This window comes from Vipera berus (genome assembly GCF_964194415.1).
Source record: "Vipera berus genome assembly, chromosome: Z".
Taxonomy (NCBI): Eukaryota; Metazoa; Chordata; class Lepidosauria; order Squamata; family Viperidae; genus Vipera; species Vipera berus.
The window spans coordinates 107,524,104-107,543,692 of record NC_138205.1 but is presented as its reverse complement, the minus strand read 5'-3'; the positions used below and the strand labels follow the sequence as shown (position 1 = coordinate 107,543,692).

The 19,589-nt window shown below is 42.4% G+C and overlaps 1 protein-coding gene across 2 annotated transcripts in view; it reads right to left on the bottom strand.

Annotated features, from left to right (window-relative positions):
* TRDMT1 (tRNA aspartic acid methyltransferase 1) overlaps nt 1-9,399 on the bottom strand; it is a 30,117-nt gene extending 20,718 nt beyond the window's left edge. Inside the window, exon 1 of one of the 2 annotated variants that reach the window (XM_081346359.1) lies at nt 9,196-9,399. In XM_081346359.1, the coding sequence (XP_081202485.1) occupies nt 9,196-9,262 (67 nt within the window). In that variant the 5' untranslated portion in view covers nt 9,263-9,399. Of the gene's footprint in view, nt 1-9,162 lie in introns of both variants that reach the window. The other variant, XM_081346358.1, reaches the window with a different exon arrangement.
* Nucleotides 9,400-19,589: the final 10,190 nt, after the last annotated feature.

The window sequence follows — 19,589 nt, the reverse complement described above, 5'->3', positions numbered from 1 at the left end:
AAATCAGATTATGCACTGATTATAAAGCGACCCTGTACCGCGCACTAAACGCCCATGCCTACCCGGTCCCGGCTGTCAAAGACATCCTCGTGGCCATTAAGTCAGGTGCCATTTTCGCTGTTAGACTTGGCGCAGGCGTACTTACAGCTGCCTGTCACCCCTGACACCGCCTTAGCACAGACAATTGTCACGCACAAGGGAGCGTTCAAAATTAACCGCCTTCAATTCGGCATCTCTGCAGCCCCAGGGATCTTCCAAGAAATCATGGAAAAAACACTAAAAGGGATCCCTGGGGTCTGCCCATATTTTGATGACATCCTAATTGCAGGGGAATCAGAAAACGACTTAGCAGACAAACTAACAAATGTGCTCCATAGGTTCAGAAAGGCTGGCCTCAAATTAAGAAGAGACAAATGCTCCATAGGGGTACCCTCAACGGAATTCCTAGGGTTTAAAATTGATGCAAAGGGAATTCACCCCACTGAATCTAAAATAAAAGCCATAAAAACAGCGCCCATCCCAAAGAATAAGCAGGAACTGCAAGCCTTTCTGGGGTTAGTTAATTTCTACCATACCTTCCTGCCTCACAAAGCCTCAATCGCTGAACCCCTCCATAGGCTATTAGACAAAGGCAAACCCTGGGTTTGGTCCCCTCAGCACGACGAAAGTTTTAAACTTCTAAAAAACTTATTGACCAGCAACGCTACGGTGGCACTGTTCAACGAACAGCTACCCTTATGTTTGGCATGTGATGCCTCTCCCTACGGCATTGGAGCAGTCCTGAGCCACTTAACTAAGGAGGGAACACAAACCCCTGTAGCGTTCTATTCCAGAACGTTGTCAAAACCTGAGCGCAACTACGCTCAAATCGATAAAGAGGCTTTAGCCATAGTAGCTAGCGTGAAAAAGTTTCACGACTACCTCTATGGTCGCCAATTTACCATTTTTACGGATCATAAGCCCCTATTAGGGATTTTTACAGTAAACAAACAGACGCCCCAGATATTATCCCCCCGCATCCTCAGATGGTCCACCTTTTTGTCAGCCTATTCATTCACATTAGAATACAAACCAGGGAAAAGCATGGGTCATGCAGACGGGCTTAGCAGACTCCCCCTACCAGTAATTGACCCAGACCCCGCACCAGCTGGGAAGATCCTAGCTATATCCGAACTGCCAGAATGCCCATTATCGGTCAGGGACATTTCTGCAGCCACAGCTGCGGACAAAATCCTGGGCAGAGTCTTAGGCTACGTCACTTCAGGCTGGCAATCCACACCCCCAGACCCAGAATTCCAACCTTACGTTCTAAAACAAAAAGAATTATCCTCCCATCAGGGATGTTTATTATGGGGCAGCAGGGTAATAATACCTGAAAAACACAGATTAAAAGTCCTAGAAAGCCTCCACGAAGGTCACCCGGGCACTGTCAAGATGAAAGCTTTGGCCAGAAGCTACGTCTGGTGGCCCGGCCTCGACAGGCAAATAGAGTCATATGTGGCTGGGTGTTATCCCTGCCAACTTGTCAGAGCAGCTCAGCCCCAAGCTCCCATACACAGATGGGAAACAACCAAGAAACCCTGGTCACGCGTCCATTTAGACTTTGCAGGTCCATTCCAGGGACAAATGTTCCTAATAGTCGTAGATAGTTATTCTAGGTGGCTAGAGGTGGCCCCAGTTACGAGCACAACCTCTGCATCCACAATACAAGTTTTAAGGGGGTTGTTTGCCACACATGGGCTTCCGGATGTATTAGTCTCCGATAACGGCCCCCAATTTACTTCCCACGAATTCCAGAGTTTCACAACGGTGAACTCTATTAGGCACACCACCACGGCTCCGTTTCACCCCTCGACGAACGGCTTGGCTGAGGTGATTAGCACAACACACCACCCCCTGCACGACTACTGGGAAGTCTCCAGCAGAACTCCGCTGGGGCAAACGACTGACTACCAGATTGGACCGTTTACATCCTGATAGATCCCCACCAGACCCAGAGCTTCCCCTCCGGTACAGAACTCTCAGCACCGGGCAAGCTGTCTGGGCTAGGAACTACGGAGGCGGCAATAAGTGGACACAGGGGGTCGTCATAGAACAAGCAGGTCCCCTATCTTACGTCATCGACACTGGGAACAATACCCACATCCGCAGGCACATTGACCAACTATGGCAACACAGCCCGCAAAATATGGGGGGAAGGGGGAACTATGAAATGCAGTCAGAACCGCCGCCGCAAATGCCCTCACACCAAAACCCCCCCGAACAAATTGGACCACAACAAAACCCACAAAGGAACTCTGAAACGACAGAGCCAAGCCCCCTGCCCCCCGAGCCAGATCCCAATACACCTGGGGAAAGGGAACGACCAGAAGAGACAATCCCCCGATGCTCCGATAGAATAAAAAGACCCCCACCTATTTGGAAGACTTCGAATGGGGAAACCCAAAAAAGAAACAATCGGGGAAACGTCAACTCAATCAGAGGGAGGGGTAAGGGGTGTTATGTATTCACATGTTTAATAACGTAAACATTAAGAATGTACATAAACCAGCAGGGCTGAGGTAAAAGCCGCGGCAGCTTTTGACAGCTGTCAAAAGCTGCCGGACAGAACTACGCAGGCGCCCACTGTCTGACAGCTCTCGGCTGTCAGAATCATCTGGCAACAGCACGCGCTACCGATGACAGCTCCGAGCTGTCAAAACCAGCCGACTCCGATTGGCGGAAGCGAACGGCGCGGGAAACCGGCTCAGCCCTGATTGGCCAAACGTTGACAGCTGCGAGTATAAATAAGAGCAATGTTCTTCTGTTGTTTGCCTGGTTCCTAATAAAGTTAAGTTTGCTTAACTTCGCTGTCCTGCCTGCTCCTTCAAAGCACACCTCTTCTTTTATTTGGTCTGCTTCTTTTAAATAATTTAAATCCCTCTAGCTGTGTGTTCCATTTGTGGGTTTCGTCCCACCATGTTTCTATAATGGCAACAATATATCTGCCCTCATTAACTTGAATTTCTAGTTCACCCTGTTTACTGTTCATACTCTGTGCACTGGTGTATAGACATTTGAGTCCTTTATGACTGACCCTGTGTTTACTTTCTACGTAACCTGTGTGGTGCCTGAGTTCCGCTATTTTCTTACCACCTGTTTGGTTAGTGCACTTTTTGTGGCACTCGCTATTAAAATCTTGATTTTGCTTGACAGCAAGGTTGATATTCTTGTCCACATGCATATCTGTTACATGCACTGATAGCCCTATAATTTTAGATTGCCAGGGACAGGGATGTTCTGTATCAATTAACTCACTGTCCCCATTGTTTAGTTTAAATATTCCTCCAGAAAATCTGTGAATTTATTGCCGAGTAACTCAGTCCCTTTCTTTGATGGATGCAAACCATCTCTTTTGTACATTTTTTCATTGGACCAGCTACAGACATTGTGACTAATATAACCAAAGCCTTCCCCTTTACACCACTCCTTTAGGCACATATTGAACTCTATTATACGCTGGCCCTTTCCATTTTGCTCCTTGTACATTGGTAAAAACCTCTGAAAAAGTAAGCCTACAGCCTATCCTGCTAAGTTCCTGCCCCAAGCTCTGGAAATATTCTGCACAGAGTACATCTTTTTGGGACAGATCACTAGTGCCAAGATGTACAATAGCCTCCACATCACAATTAAATTCACTCAAGCTATAATCCAACAAAGCACATTATGATTTACTTTGAATTCATACAGTACACTAAAATGCATGCACTAGTATCTTCTGGTTAGGATAGGCTACAATTCCTAGACTACTATAGTCCAAAAAATATCCAGAGTACATCACGTTGACTATTCTTGACTAAATGACAATGTAGAGTCTTCCTTTAGTTTATTGGTCCAGATAGTTAAATGGAATGTGCCATGAATTTGCCAATGGTCCCTCAATATGTAAATGTGGATATGTTATGGCTGTTTTTGATATGTTTTGATATATTTTAAGGTTAAGGTAAAAAACCTACAACAATTTAACAGAGCAGTTAACAGCACTATGAAACCACAGCAAAGAGGAGGATGGAGGGAGAAGATGACAGTGTGATACTGTATATAAAAAAGTTATCTACAGATTTTATAATAATAATAGAGTTGGAAGGGACCTTGAAAATCTTCTACTCCAACCCCCTGCTCAGGCAGAAAACCTTATATCAGTTCAGAGAAATGGCTGTTCAGTCTCTTCTTAAAAACTTCCAGTGCTGGACTATTCCCAGCTTCTGGAGGTAGGTTGTTCCACTGGTTAATTGTTCTAACTGTCAGGAAGTTTCTCCTTAGTTCTAGGTTGCTTCTCTCTTTGGTTAGTTTCCTGCCGTTGCTTCTTGTCTTGCATTCAGGTGCTTTGGAGAATAGCTTGACTCCCTCTTCTTTGTGGCAGCCCAAGATATTGGAACACTGCTATCATGCCCCCCCTCGTCCTTCTCTTCATTAAACTAGACATACCCAATTCCAGCAACCCTTCTTTATATGTTTTAGGCTCCAGTCCCCTAATCATCTCTGTTGCTCTTGTCTGTACTCTTTCTAGAATCTCAACATCTTTTTACACCATGGTGACCAAAACTGGATGCAGTTTTCCAAGTGCGGCCGTATCAAGGTTTTATAATGGTATTAATACTTCATGTGATCTTGATTCTATCCCTCTGTTAATGCAGCCTAGCACTGTGTTGGCTTTTCTGGAAGCAGCAGCACACTGCTGGCTCATATTTAAGTGATTGTCCACTAGGACTTCAAGATCCCTCAGTTACTACTATTGAGCAAGGTACCACCTATACTGTACCTGTGCATTTGGTTTTTCTTGCCTAAATGTAGAATCTTACTTTTTTCACTATTGCACTTCATTTTGTTAGATAGTGCCCAATGCTCAAGATCCTTCTGTACCTTAAGCCTATCTTCTGGAGTGTTGGCCATTCCTGCCAGCTTGGTATCATCTGCAAATTTGATGAGTTCCCCATCTATCCTCTCATCCAAATCATTATTGAAGATGTTGAAGAGCACTGGGCCCAGGACAAAGCCCTGGGGCACCCTACTACACACTTCCCTCCCTGTAGATGCAGTTCCATTGAGGACCACAGGCCAAGTACAGCTAGTCAGCCAGCTATGAATCCATCTGGTGGTGATGCTGTCTAACCCACATTTTTCTATCTTATCAAGTAGTAGGTTGTGGTCTACTTTATCAAATGCCTTACTGAAGTCTAAGTAAATTATATCCACAGCATTCATCTGGTCCACTAATTTTGTCACCTGGTGAAAGAATGCAATACGATTTGTCTGGCATGATCTGTTTTTGACAAACTCAAGTTGGCTTTGGTTGTAATCGTTAATTATTTTATCATATAACTCTGTTGTTTGCGATTTATAAACTTTTGATGAATTGAGCTAAAGTCCAATGTGTGTGTGTGTGTGTGTGTGTGTGTGTGTGTGTGTGAGTGTGTGTGTTGAGAGAGAGAAAGAGGGAGGGAGGGAGGGAGAGGGAGGAGGGGAGAGGGAGAGGGAGAGAGAGAGAGAAGGAACTAATCTATATTAATGGTATTGATCTGTCCAGATTCATTTAATCTTTTGTTAGCTGTGAAGTCGTGTCCGACCCATCGCGACCCTATGGACAACGTTCCTCCAGGCCTTCCTGTCCTCTACCATCTTCTGGAGTCCATTTAAGCTCACGCCTACTGCTTCAGTGACTCCATCCAGCCACCCCATTCTCTGTCGTCCCCTTCTTCTATTGCCCTCAATGTTTCCCAGCATTAGGCTCTTCTCCAGTGAGTCCTTCCTTCTCATTAGGTGGCCAAAGTATTTGAGTTTTAGCTTCAGGATCTGGCCTTCTAAAGAGCAGTCAGGGTTGATCCCCTCTAGGACTGACCGGTTTGGTTGCCTTGCAGTCCAAGAGACTTGCAGGAGTCTTCTCCAGCACAGCTCAAAGGCCTCAATTCTTTGGCACTCGGCCTTTCTTATGGTCCAACTTTCACTGCCATACATTGCAACTGGGAAGACCATAGCCTTGACTATACGCACTTTTGTTGACAGGGTGATGTCTCTGCTTTTTAGTGTGCTGTCTAGATTTGTCATGGCTTTCCTCCCGAGGAGCAAGCATCTTTTAATTTCTTGGCTACAGTCCCCATCTGCAGTGATCTTGGAGCCCAGGAAAACAAAATCTGTCACTACCTCCATTTCTTCCCCATCTATGTGCCAGGAATTGAGAGGGCCAGATGCCATGATCTTGGTTTTCTTAATGTTAAGTTTCAACCCAAGTTTTGCACTCTCCTTCTTCACCCGCAACAAGAGGCTCTTTAGTTCTTCTTCACTTTCTGCCATTAGAGTGGTATCATCTACATATCTTAGGTTGTTGATGTTTCTTCCGGCAATATTAATTCCAACTTTTGATTCATCTAGCCCTGCCTTTCTCATGATGTGCTCTGCATATAAGTTAAATAGGCAGGGCAACAGTATACAGCCTTGCCGGACTCCTTTCCCAATTTTGAACCAATCAGTGGTTCCGTGTCCAGTTCTCACTGTTGGTTCTTGACCCACATATAGGTTTCTCAAGAGACAAATAAGATGGTCTGGTACACCCATCTCTTTAAGAACTTGTCACAGTTTGTTATGATCCACACAATCAAAGGCTTTAGCATAGTCAATGAAGCAGAAATAGATGTTTTTCTGGAACTCTCTAGCTTTCTCCATGATCCAGCATATGTTGGAAATTTGATCTCTAGTTCCTTTGCCTCTTTGAAATCCTGGCTGTACTTCTGGTAGTTCTCAATCCACATAGTGCTGGAGTCTAGCTTGTAGGATTTTAAGCATAACTTTACTAACATGAGAAATGAGTGCAATGGTGCGATAGTTTGAACATTCTTTGGCACTGCCTTTCTTTGGAATTGGAATGTAAACTGATCTTTTCCAATCCTGTAGCCACTGTTGAGTTTTCCAAATTTGCTGGCAAATTGAGTGTAGCACGTTTACTGCATCGTCTTTCAAGATTTTGAATAGCTCAGCTAGAATACTGTCACCTCCACTAGCTTTGTTGTTGCTCAGCTTTTCTAAGGCCCATTTCACTTCACATTCTAGGATGTCTGGCTCAAGGTCAGTGACCACCTCATTGTGATTATCAAGGATGTTAAGCTCATTCTTGTATAATTCTTCTGTGTAATTTTGCCACCTCTTCTTAATCTCTTCTGCCTCTGTTAGGTCCCTGCCATTTTGGTCCTTGATCATGCCTATTTTTGTATTAAACGTTCACTTCATCTGTCCAATTTTCTTGAAAAGATCTCTGGTCCTCCCTATTCTATTGTTTTCTTCTATTTCTTTGTACTGTTCATTTAAGAAGGCATTCTTATCTCTTCTAGCTATTCTCTGGAATTTAATCTTTATATTTTAATAATGTATGCATATTTCTTTAGTGCAGCTTGTGTTCTATTAAATATATGGAAAGTGGTTTAAAGTAATTAGTTTAAAATCTTTATCAACCCATACTTTTTAACACACTTTTTTAGAATAAAAATATAAATATTTTAGAGGGGTTTTTTGTATACAACCACACCAAGCACAAAAGATGAAAATTTAGTGATTACAGAGATTACATAATTTTTCAACATGCAAATTAATGGACCCAGTTTAATCTATACACTTTATCAAAATAAGTATAAAGAAAATGCCAGCACACTTTTGGTGTATTAAATGTTGCAGCAATCACTTAGTTTTGTAACAAATAGGGCTATATTATCAATATTTAATAGCAAAAGGGGATTCAGACACCATCATGGATCTTTTTAAAATAGGTGAAAATTTTAAAAGAATTGTAGGCCTGACAGTTTGGCGAGCTACCAGGCTGCGGAAGTCTGTGCTAGAGAGTAGGAACTGAGATCGAGATAGATAAGATAGATGTGATTTATCAAGCTTTGCATGAAGGACCACTCAGGTTTTCCCAAGTGATGTTCTATAACAGGACAAGAAGCAGATGGTCACCTCTCACAGAAACTCAGTGGCTGCTTCCAACTGCCAAAGTAGATAATAGGCTAGACCAGCTAAGCGGCTACTTGACTTAAAGGCAATTTCCTACATTCCTAAAATGAGCCCAGAATGCAAAGCTTAAAAATGCTTTTAAAATATCAAGGTGGGGTTTTTCTTCCTGAGAGTTTTGCAGACTAAACTCTCAGGAAAGAGAGTTTACCAGTCCTTTTGGCTATAGGATTTCCTCCCATTCTAAAGCTGCCACCCCAACAGAAGTCACACCATGAAACAAAGCTATGCAAGTAACCATCCTTACACAGGGCTGGAGTTTCTAATTGCTGCTCTTGGAAAGGAACATTTCCTCTTCTATGCTGTCTCAACAATTCCTGGGCAGATAGATGCCTCATTGCCTCCCACCATGAGAATCTCTATCCTACCTTCATTCTTATTGCTCCCTCTCCCTCACTGCAAACATAGGTCCTTCACCACTTCTCATAAGGGGGACTGCCCTTATTTCCAACCTTTCTAAAAAGAACTTTCTCCCAGGTCAGCTGAGAACAGCAGCAGGCTGTCGAAGAGATAAAGCAGGGATCCCACTGAAATGTGATGGTGATTGTTGATTTATTCACTCCAATTATTTGACATCTGTTTGCATTCTTGGGATTCCTTTTTGAAGCCTAAAAGAAAATTGTAGCTGTCAACTGACACTCTCGGAGACCCAGAACATTTTTTCTTATTCTCAGTAATTTTAAGAGAAATGGCTTTCAGCTTCCAGAATTCCCCGGACAGCAAGCTTTAGCCAGATGACAGGAGTGGTCCTGCAGTGAGCCACTTTGGAATCCTTTAGGATGTTGAGCTTGCTCAGGCTGTTCCTCCATGTGAATCAGAGGACAATGGCAACCCACTTCTAAATTCTATCAAGAAAACTGCAGGGACCTGTCCAGGCAGTTGCCAGAAATCAATACTTGAAAAGACAGAAACTCAAAAGGTCAAAAATGTGCAGACAAAGCAAACAATAATCTTTTCAGAGAATAAAATCGATGCGTGAATGGCTAATCATTTAAACGTCCATGGCTCTCTGGATTAAGCATAAGATACATTTCCGCAATGCCCTGGTTCCTACAGCCACTGCAGGTGTCCTTCCCCACCAGGAAGCCAAGTCATGAAGAGCGTGCTTAGGAAGCGAAACACGAATACCTGTGCAAATCTGGGATCGGAGGATAAACCTACCCTTCAACGCATAGTGCATCCCTCCAACCCCGCTATATAACTCCAAAACTCGCAGCCGCGGCTCCATGATCCTCACTTTCAGTAGAAGCAACTCCGAACTGCATCCGGTCGGCCGCGCGCGATAAGCTATCTTTTGTTCCGCTGCTTTTTCGTTCCTATTTGATCTCTCCGGGAGACCTTTATGTCACCCGGCGAGAGTGACTGAGTTGGTGACTTGGGTTAAAAAGTTGGCCGACGCATTTGTTTACATTCTTTAGGATTCGTTGCCTCCCTAACTCCGTCCTTCATTTGTATGATAAAGCACAACCAATCGGGGAAGCTCTCCTTCCGGACCAATTAGGATCCAACACCTGAAAAACTGAGAGAGACCCTCCTTAGTTAAGATTTCTCAGGTGTGATTTTTTTTTGAAAGAATATCTTATTATGAAAAAGTGTGTTTGCCTTTAGGATAAGACTGGGAAACTAAAAATAAGCAGGTGTTTTATGATTGGGTGAACCAGTACTTAGTGTGCCAAGAAAAAATGGTTGAGCAATGGACAAGCACAACTGAAAAGGGGATAAAGAGCAGCCTGCTCCAAGCATTAATGGGAGTGCATGTAAATTGCCTACAGCCTCTTTTTGAAAGAAAGCAGAAAGGAAATTGCCCTGTTTTCAGTGTCATTAATAGCAAGTGAAAGTTTTTCTTTTTTTCAAAAGGAAATACATTTCCAACATTTATATTTATTAAAAAAAGAAGTATTTTTAGTAAATAATTACGGCTGGCTCACAATCTGGATCAAACAACAGTTTAAATAAAATTACTATATATAATAAATGGCCAAACCAAACTGCAAGCATATTAGGTCACTAATGATGCCGATATTGAAACAAGAAACAACAAAAAAACTTCCTTATGTGAAGAAATTATCAAAGTTGACATGAAATGGGCAAAAGAGATATCCTGGGAATATAAGAATTAAATGAACCAGAATGGGAAATGTTCATTCAAATGATTCCATCATACAGGGCAAAAATACATATATATTGCGTGAAATTGAAGTGATACTCAAAAAAGACATAATGTACAATATATGCTCAATTATTACAAATAAATGACAGGTTCATAATTAGTATTACAAATTTATCTTATATAGTACTCGTGGTTGTTTGGAATGCAGAAGTTAAAAAACTGGAAATCTGGAACCACAGACTGATTTGGATTGAATAAAATAATGCCAGCCATAGGCTGAATTTTCTGAAGATAATGCTTCATTACCAACAACTGTTTCATAATCATAGATTCTGTCCTTGTGCATCACTATCTGGACACATTGAATCAAACTGATTACATTATGAGAAATAGAAGATGGACAAATACAACCCGGTCAATCTGGAAGCTTCCAGTAGTTCCAACAGTACAAGTGTATCATTGATTTATGAACATTTGTTCAGCAACCATTTGAAGTTAAAGACTTTTGATCAGTCCCTGAAGTTACAGTTATTGCAGTACTCCTGTAGTCACATCAAAATTTGAGGGCTGGCGCTTCCTGGGGTGACTGGAGCTTTGCACTATTCAGTGGCTAAGAGGCTTCTTGTGGTATGTCAAGAAGCCTCTGAATTACAACATGGCAAAAAACTCCACAGCAATATGGTTTGGGACTGCTTGCCACACTGCAAGACAGAGTACACGGTGGCCAAAAGGGCAGAGCTGGAGAAGAAATAAGTGGGGGAGATAAGAAATGGCAGTTCCTTACCTTACTAACGCCTGGGGCAGGCAAGGATGAAGCCCTGAAGTGGCTTGGATTGGGGTGGGCCCTTGGATAAAGACTGATGGGATCTGGGGATTGCCAGAATTGCTGTTGCTAAGCAATATAAGCACATGATGCTTTACAACTGCATCATTTAGAAATGATAATTATGGTCCCAATTGTGGCCATAATTCAAGGACTACCTGTGGAACAGATCATAACTTTACTGGTATCAGATATGAGTTAAATTAAGAAAACTAAAAAACACAAACATAATGAATACATATTGTGCTCATCTCTGTTTAATTTATACAGTAAATATCAACAGCAGGATGGAGTGGGATGATAGTTAAGGTTGACATATTAACAATTTGAAATGTTTGGATGACACCTCTTCATTTCTCAAAATTAAAGAAGACTGAGAAGAGTTCGAACATTGATAAAGAAGGATAGTAGAATGGAGAAGTAAAGATTAGATTAAATATATGGAAGAAGACAATAGCAAACTTCAACAAAATCATGAAGGATAAGACATTTCAATGACAATAAAGATTAAAATAGTAAGCCATTGGATTTTCAAATATATCATTATGAAAGCTTGAAATTGAGAATGAGCAAGAGATACAGTCGAAGTATGAATTTGGATATTGGACTAACCAGAAATCAAGCAATCAGTCCAGGACCAAATAATGAGAATTGCTTTCTTAAGCAATAATTAGCAAGCAGAAACTCACATATTTTGGACATGTGATCTAAGCATTTGATGGACTGGAAAATTGATTATGGTTAGCATGATTGAAGCTAGAAAAAGAAGGGAAAGACAAGGATAAGATGAATGGCAAGATTGTCCTTGGTAGCTACAAAATATTAATAGACACTAATCAGATTGGTAAATTTGAACCCCATACGGGGTTCAAGAGCTGAACCCAACTTGATGGCACCTAATTAATTTCAATGCTGCTCACACAAAACAGTCCCAGTCCTGTCTGCTATTTTCTTACTGTCACACATGGCTTCTTTTGTAACGTAAACACAGTATCTTTCTTCTAATACCTATACCCTTATCCAACTTCCACCTTCATGTCACCTATTCCTTTTGCTCCTAAGATAAATAAATATACAATGTTAAATCCTTTGTTCATTTACTGAAACTAAACCCAGTGCTTCAATCTCGGGTAACCTCTGGACATTATTACTTGAAATTTCCCACTATTTTAGTGTGCAAGACACATAAGAAAGCAATATAGGTCATGTTTGGTTCAGACAGACGAATGACTCAGTGAGGTTTAACAGCAAAAAGGTTTATTCAATACACATATGTCAACTGACAACTGTCAAATAACTCTGGCTTTTATACTCGAGCTGTTTAAACTGTATCCAATCACAAGCCCGGGTTTTCCCGCCTTTACAACATTAACCAATAATTGCACCAGAATCTCCCGCTTCAAAGGAACCTTCTTTGCAACAAGCTACTGACATATTTGCAACAAAGCTACTGACATAACACCCCTTCCCCCCCAGTTGATGTTATTTGTTGACGTAATCTCTCAAGTATTTGGGTGGCCTATGGACCCTAGATGGGTATCTATTGGCTTGGTTACTTAAGTCATTGTTAACTGACTGTCTGATTGGCTGGCTTATATTTATGGGTCTGGAATTTTGAATCACAGGCTCTGAAGATTCCCTACTAACAGATTGTGATTGCAGTTGTGTTTGTTGTTGTTGCTCAGGTACTGCTGGCCTGTTCATAGGGGACAGCTCCCAGTCAATTTGACAATGTTGTGTGTTAGCTGTAGTCACACTGGTTTGAATTTCCGCTTCACCGCTAACTGGCAAGTTGTTTTGATTAAGCCAAGATGCAGTATCACCCCCGTGTACGTTTTGACCCCCATCAACTGGCATACTTCCGGCAACTCTCTTCCTTAATTGATCAATATGTCTTTTACTTATTCTATTCCCTTCCCCCTCAATGGTGTAAGACAACGGCCCCATTATGTCAGTGACTACCCCAGGAACCCATTTGTCCCCCTGTCCATAGTTTCTGGCCCAGACTAAGTCTCCGATTTTGAAGGACCTGTTTGGGATGTCAGGTTCAGCACTTGAGGGTAGTTTGTCAGGATGTAACCTGTCCAGTTTGGTGGTTAGCCGTTTGCCCCACCTCATTTCCGCAGGGCTTTTCCCGGTAGCCGTGCAAGGGGTTGTGTGTTGGGTCAGCAAAAAGTCTGCAAGTCTTTGGTGCCAGTCGCCACGGATGATTCACTTCAAGGCGTCTTTGGTGGTTCTCACGTTACGTTCAGCCAAGCCATTGGTGGACGGGTGGAAGGGTGCGGATGTTGCATGTCTAATCGAGTTGGCCCTGAGGAAATCCTGAAATTCAACAGAGGTGAATTGGGGCCCATTATCCGATACAATCACATCAGGTAACCCGTGAGTGGCAAAGAGGCCCCTAAGAACCTGTATTGTTCTACTACATGTCATTGAATTAACAGGCACTACCTCCAGCCACCGAGAGAAGCTGTCCACCACAACTAGGAAGGTTACGCCTTGAAATGGCCCTGCAAAATCAATGTGAATCCTAGACCAAGGATTCCTGGCCAATTCCCACTTATGTGTGTGTGTGTGTGGCAGCTCTGGTCTAGATCGCTGACACAAATAACATCCTGAAACGCATTCTTCAATATCTTTATCAAGCCCTGGCCACCACAAATGACTTCTAGCTAATGCCTTCATTCGCACAATTCCAGGGTGACCCTCATGTAATTCAGTTAAAACTGTAGTTCTGTGAAGTTCAGGAATAACAACACGGTTGCCCCACAATATACATCCCAAATGGGATGATAGTTCATTCTTCCTCCTAAAATATGGGATGTACTTGGCATCAGGGTTAGTACTAGGCCAACCGCCAAGAACCCAGGTCATAATCCTTTTGAGAATATGGTCTTTTTTAGTAGCCTCAGCTATTTCTTTAGCAGTTAAGGGGCATTCAGGAATTTCCTGTAATGACATAATTTGTTCTACTGGGGCAGGGTCCTCCTCTGTGTTGGTTAAAGGCAGTCTACTAAGGGCATCTGCATGGCCCATTTCCTTACCAGGTCTATGTTGCAGTGAGAATGAATATGCTGAGAGGAAAATTGACCACCTCAGCATTCTGGGAGACATTATTTGGGGTGTCTGTTTATCAGTGGTAAACAGTCCCAATAATGGTTTGTGATCAGTGAGTATGGTAAAGTTCCTACCATAAAGGTAATCATGGAACTTTTTTACTCCTGCCACGATTGCTAATGCTTCTCTATCAATCTGTGCATAATTCCGTTCAGCTTTGGTAAGCGTCCTGGAATAGTATGCAATTGGCTTTTGAATGCCCTGACTATCCATGTGACTGATAACAGCCCCTACACCATAAGGTGAAGCATCACAAGCTAAATAAATTGGTTTATTCTCAATAAAATGAGTAACTGTGGATTGGCTTGAAAGAATATCTTTTAATGTTTGAAAACTGACTCTATGTTTATCTTGCCACTGCCATGGGGTTTTTCTATCTAATAGTCTATGTAGTGGTTCCGCGATGGCAGCTTTATGTGGCAAGAATGTATGATAAAAATTGACTAATCCTAAAAAGGCTTGTAATTCCGCCTTGTTTTTTGGTTCTGGTGCCAATTTGATTGCCTTAATTTTATCAGGTGTAGGGTGAATTCCATTTTTATCTATCCTAAATCCTAAAAATTCTGTGGATTTAACTCCAATACAGCACTTTTCCTTTTTTAATTTAAGTCCAGCCCCCCTAAATCTTCCCAGTACCTGTTCCAGACGCTCAGCTAATATTTCTTCATTTCTTCCAGCTATTAGAACATCATCAAAGTAAGGGCATACACCAGGTATGCCCTTTAAGGTCCTCTCCATCACCTCCTGGAAGATACCTGGAGCTGCTGCAATACCAAATTGCAGTCTGTGGACTCGGAACGCCCCCTTGTGGGTAACAATAGTTTGAGCTTCAGCAGCCTCCCTGGAAACAGTAAGTTGCAAATACGCCTGCGCCAAGTCTAACTTGGCAAATATGGCGCCGTCCTGTATCGTGGCGAGGACCTGCTTCACCGTCGGGACCGGGTAAGCATGCTTTTTCATTCCTAGGTTCAGGGTGGCTTTGTAATCAGCGCAGATCCTCACATCCCCATTAGGTTTAAGGGGTGTGACGATCGGTGTCTCCCACAAACCACCCTCGACCGGTTCTAGAACGCCTTGGCCTACAAGCTTATCGAGCTCGGCCTCGATTTTTTGCTTAAGGGCGAAAGGCACCCGTCGGGCCTTAAGCCTGATGGGTTTAACCGATGGGTCTAAATTAAAATTAATTGGGGGTCCTTTATATTTACCCAAAGACCCATCAAATACGTCTGCGAATTCATCGCAGACAGATTTGAGGGTCTTATTATTAATAACGGTGTTTATTCCCCCGACCCAAATTCCCAGGGCAGGAAACCAGTTAAGGCCTATTAAACTAGTTCTATGGCCTTCTGTAACTATTAAGTCTAGTATTCCATTAAACCCCTTATATTTAACTCTAAGGGTAACTTTTCCCTTAATTTTTATTGGGGTTTTTTGGAAGTCTGCCAATTGAATTTTGGTTGAACTAAGTGGAATTTTGCGACCACTTTTAAGTTCAATCTTTTTAAGGGTCTCACTTGAAATTATGGACACTGAGGCCCCAGAATCAATTTCCATTTTGCAAGGAATTCCTTGCAACTGGACTACGATTTTTAATTTTGATCCCAAAATGTGATTTATTTTTCTCTTCCCTATGTGATTAACTCGCACCACCTCCCCGCGGTTGGGGTATTGTGCCCAAGGTCTAGGGGTCTCCTTGCCACTATAGTGAGGGGTTACCTTACCTTCGGGCCAAACATCGATTTCGTGTAGACGATTGTCGCGTGCACGACCCCTGCAAATGGCTTGAATGTGGCCGGTCTTTCCGCACAATCTGCATCTGGCAGAGCGGAATCTGCATGTTGCTCGGGCATGATTTCCCCCGCAGCTTCCACATCGGTTGTCGCTGTCGCGCTGTCTAGCTGGAACTTCTCCCGGTTGTCGTTGCGGTGTTGTTGGTTGTCGTTGTGGTGTTGTTGTTTGGAATCGGCGACTCGGTTCTGGTCCTTCACTGCGGAATGGTTTTGCCGCCATTTTTCCAAACCGCCTGGTGACTTCGGCTATGTCGGCTTCCCATTGTGGGTCCACCTCCCCGCAGTCCACAGGGCTTTCTTGGTTTATTTCAGCAGAAGCAGCCATGCTATTGCGGGGGGGGGGGGTCGCGATACCCAGTGGATTCATAAGTCAAAAGTTCATCAAGGACTTCTTGCAAGTCGCCGGTGGGCTTAGCGATAATTCTATTTTGTAACTGCTCGTCGCGTAACCCGAGCACCACTCTGTCCCGGATTCTTATTTCTAAGTTATCATATTTACAACGTACCGCTGCTTCTCTGACTGCCGCAACGAATTTTGTTATTGACTCGCCCGGCCTCTGATTTCGTTTTTCAAAGATGCGCCGCCAAAAGAGTTCTGATCTTCTTGGTGTAAAATGCACCTTTAATTTGGCCAGTAAGTCGGCGTACAAAACGCTTGATACTGGCAATGGTTGACAAAGTCCCACGGCAACCCGGTACACAGGTGTGCCACAGATAGTCAGTAAGGCAGCCGCCTTTTTCCGGTCGTCGGTTATGCCGTTCACTAGCAAAAATCCTTCGACCTGTCCCACATATTCTTCCCAGTCCTCTGGGAAGTTTGGATCGAATTCTTTTAAAGAACCAATTTGCGCCATTCGGAGGTTTGAGGATTCCGCCGCGGCCGCTTGCGGTTGACTGTGAATTTTTTTTAAATTTGCTGCTTGTCACCAATCCTTCACTAGTCCGCCGTCTATCCCACCTTCGTCGCCAGTTGTTTGGTTCAGACAGACGAATGACTCAGTGAGGTTTAACAGCAAAAAGGTTTATTCAATACACATATGTCAACTGACAACTGTCAAATAACTCTGGCTTTTATACTCGAGCTGTTTAAACTGTATCCAATCACAAGCCCGGGTTTTCCCGCCTTTACAACATTAACCAATAATTGCACCAGAATCTCCCGCTTCAAAGGAACCTTCTTTGCAACAAGCTACTGACATATTTGCAACAAAGCTACTGACATAACAGGTCATGTCATGGAAGAGCCTCAACTTAGTTAACATAATTGAAGGAATTCAACAAATCATCTCCCTCCAGTTTGCATCACTTCCCCCACTCACTACAGCTGGGCCCCCAAGTCCCCTCCTAACAGAATCTGACCTTGCTGTTCAGGGATAAAAAACTGCCATAGGCATAATGATGAATTGTCCTCTCTTCCAGGGATTTTCTTTGATTTTGTGGCTGCCAAGATTAAAACAAAAAAACAAAAAACAAAGAAATCAAAAACAGTGGAATAAGGCAGCATCAATCAAAATGAGGGCCATGGCCATGAGGACAGTGGATAAAACTGGAATTGCTAGCTCAGTGGCCCTGTGTTAAGGCTTCAAACGTGAAAACACTGCAGCTAAATTACCTGAGTTTACTCCCAAGAAAACTGCTTGGAACTGCAGTTAAAACTTCTCCTCTGCAATATTAGATGCTTTCCAAATCCATTGCTTTACTCAGTTATTGAAAATATAGTTTCTTACTAAATCTTTTTATAGCAGTGGCTTTGCTAAGAATTTTTTTTTTCCTAAAAAAAAAAATTTATTTCAGAACCTATAGGCGTAAGCAGTGCTATGACAAAAAAAGCCCTGGGCGTAAGCAAGGAGAAGCAGAACAGGAAGTTAGTGGTGAAACTGTTTCATTGCTTGTTATCTTTCTCTGTACACAGTATATGATACTGGGAAAAAGGAGGGGAAATAACTGGAAAGATGCACCACATTGTGCAAACCATTATTATTGAAAGCCTTGATGAAAATGTTCAGCTAAGTGGTTTTTATGTTGTTTGTTTATTATTGCCACTTTGCTTATTATCAGTTATGTACAATGCTGCATGATGTTCTGAGTGTATTGTATAAGAAAATGCTGCATGACATTTTCTACATAAAGTGTAGTGCCTTACCTATCATCACCCAGATCAAATCCTTTATTACCCTTCTCAATATATTGTTGAAAACTTATTTGGAGATGTTTTAAATGTTCTAGTGTATGAAATTTTAGCCCTGCACAGTTGATTGACTTTTTAAATGGGTTTCCTAATATTTGCTGTCCAGTGACAGCTGCCTTTGAAGTCTTTTTTAGCAACTGGTGTCTATTAATCTGGAATATTTTTTTGTTATTCCAGCTGGGAGTTCTGTTTGCTCCTGCTCTTGTTCACCTGTCACACCCATGAGCACTGAACCTTGATAGTGTACAGTCTGTATTAATTTGGTAGACAGAAATAGCATCTGGAAGTTCAATAGGATGACTAATACATTGATAGTGATCTTGTTGGTGCACCTTGTATTTAAAGCATTATTTTCATTTATCTGGACTAATATTGCACGAATTAGATCATGTCTTCATGAAAGATTTACAGGTGAAAGATTTTATCTTGGTTCTGTGCCATATCTGAATTTAGACTTTTTGCTGAATTAGTGAACAGCCACAGAGTAAACAAAAGTAAGGACACCATTGATTTGAGCTGAATTTCTGGGGACTGCATTTTTCTAAGCAGAATTATGAAAGTGGCTTGCCATTGCCTTCTTTACATCTATTTTACAAGACAGAACTGTGTTTATTCTCTACATTAAACAATTCCAATGTTAATTTGTTGAAAAATGTGTTATCAAGTGACTTGGTACAATATAAGTCATAAGTCATACTTTTCTACAACATGGAGATTGAGTGCATACATCAGCTTAGCATGATCTATGGTCCAGTCTAGGATAAAACAATATTTTTTAAAGTTCCTTTTGATTTATATTTTGGGTTAACATTGCCTCCTTCCTAAGGCTGAGAAAGAGGGGCTGGCCCAAGTCTAACCAGCTGACTTTGTGCCTAAGACAGAACTAGAACTCACAGTCTCTTGGTTTCTAGCCTGTTGCCTTAATCACTTTGCCAAACTGGCTGTCCCAAAAATTAAAGTCATGGTAATTGAAAAAAGAAGGGATGCGGTGGCTCAGTGGGTTAGGACGCTGAGCTTGTCGATCAGAAGGTCAGCAGTTTGGTGGGTCGAATCCCGAGTGCCGCGTAACAGAGTGAGCGCCTGTTACTCGTCCCAGCTTCTGCCAACCTAGCAGTTCGAAAGCACATAAAAATGCAAGTAGAAAAATAGGGACCACTTCGGTGGGAAGGTAACAGCGTTCCGTGCGCCTTTGGCATCTAGTCATGCCAGCCACATGACCACAGAGATGTCCTCGGACAAGTGCTGGCTCTTCGGCTTTGAAACAGAGATGAGCACCGGCCCCTAGAGTCGGAAACGACTAGCACGCATGTACGGGGGAACCTTTACCTTTACCTTTAATTGAAAAAAAAAGGCTTGGAGCCAGTGTCAGCTCAAGAAACAGCTTTTCATGATGAGGAAAGACAGTGGTTAATCTTAGAAGATGAACTCCGCTGCAAATTTGTAGCTTACTAGAAATAATTAAGTACAATTTTCACTGTTAACCAGGCTGAGAATTGGCTAATAGGAGTTGGGAATCCAATAACATCA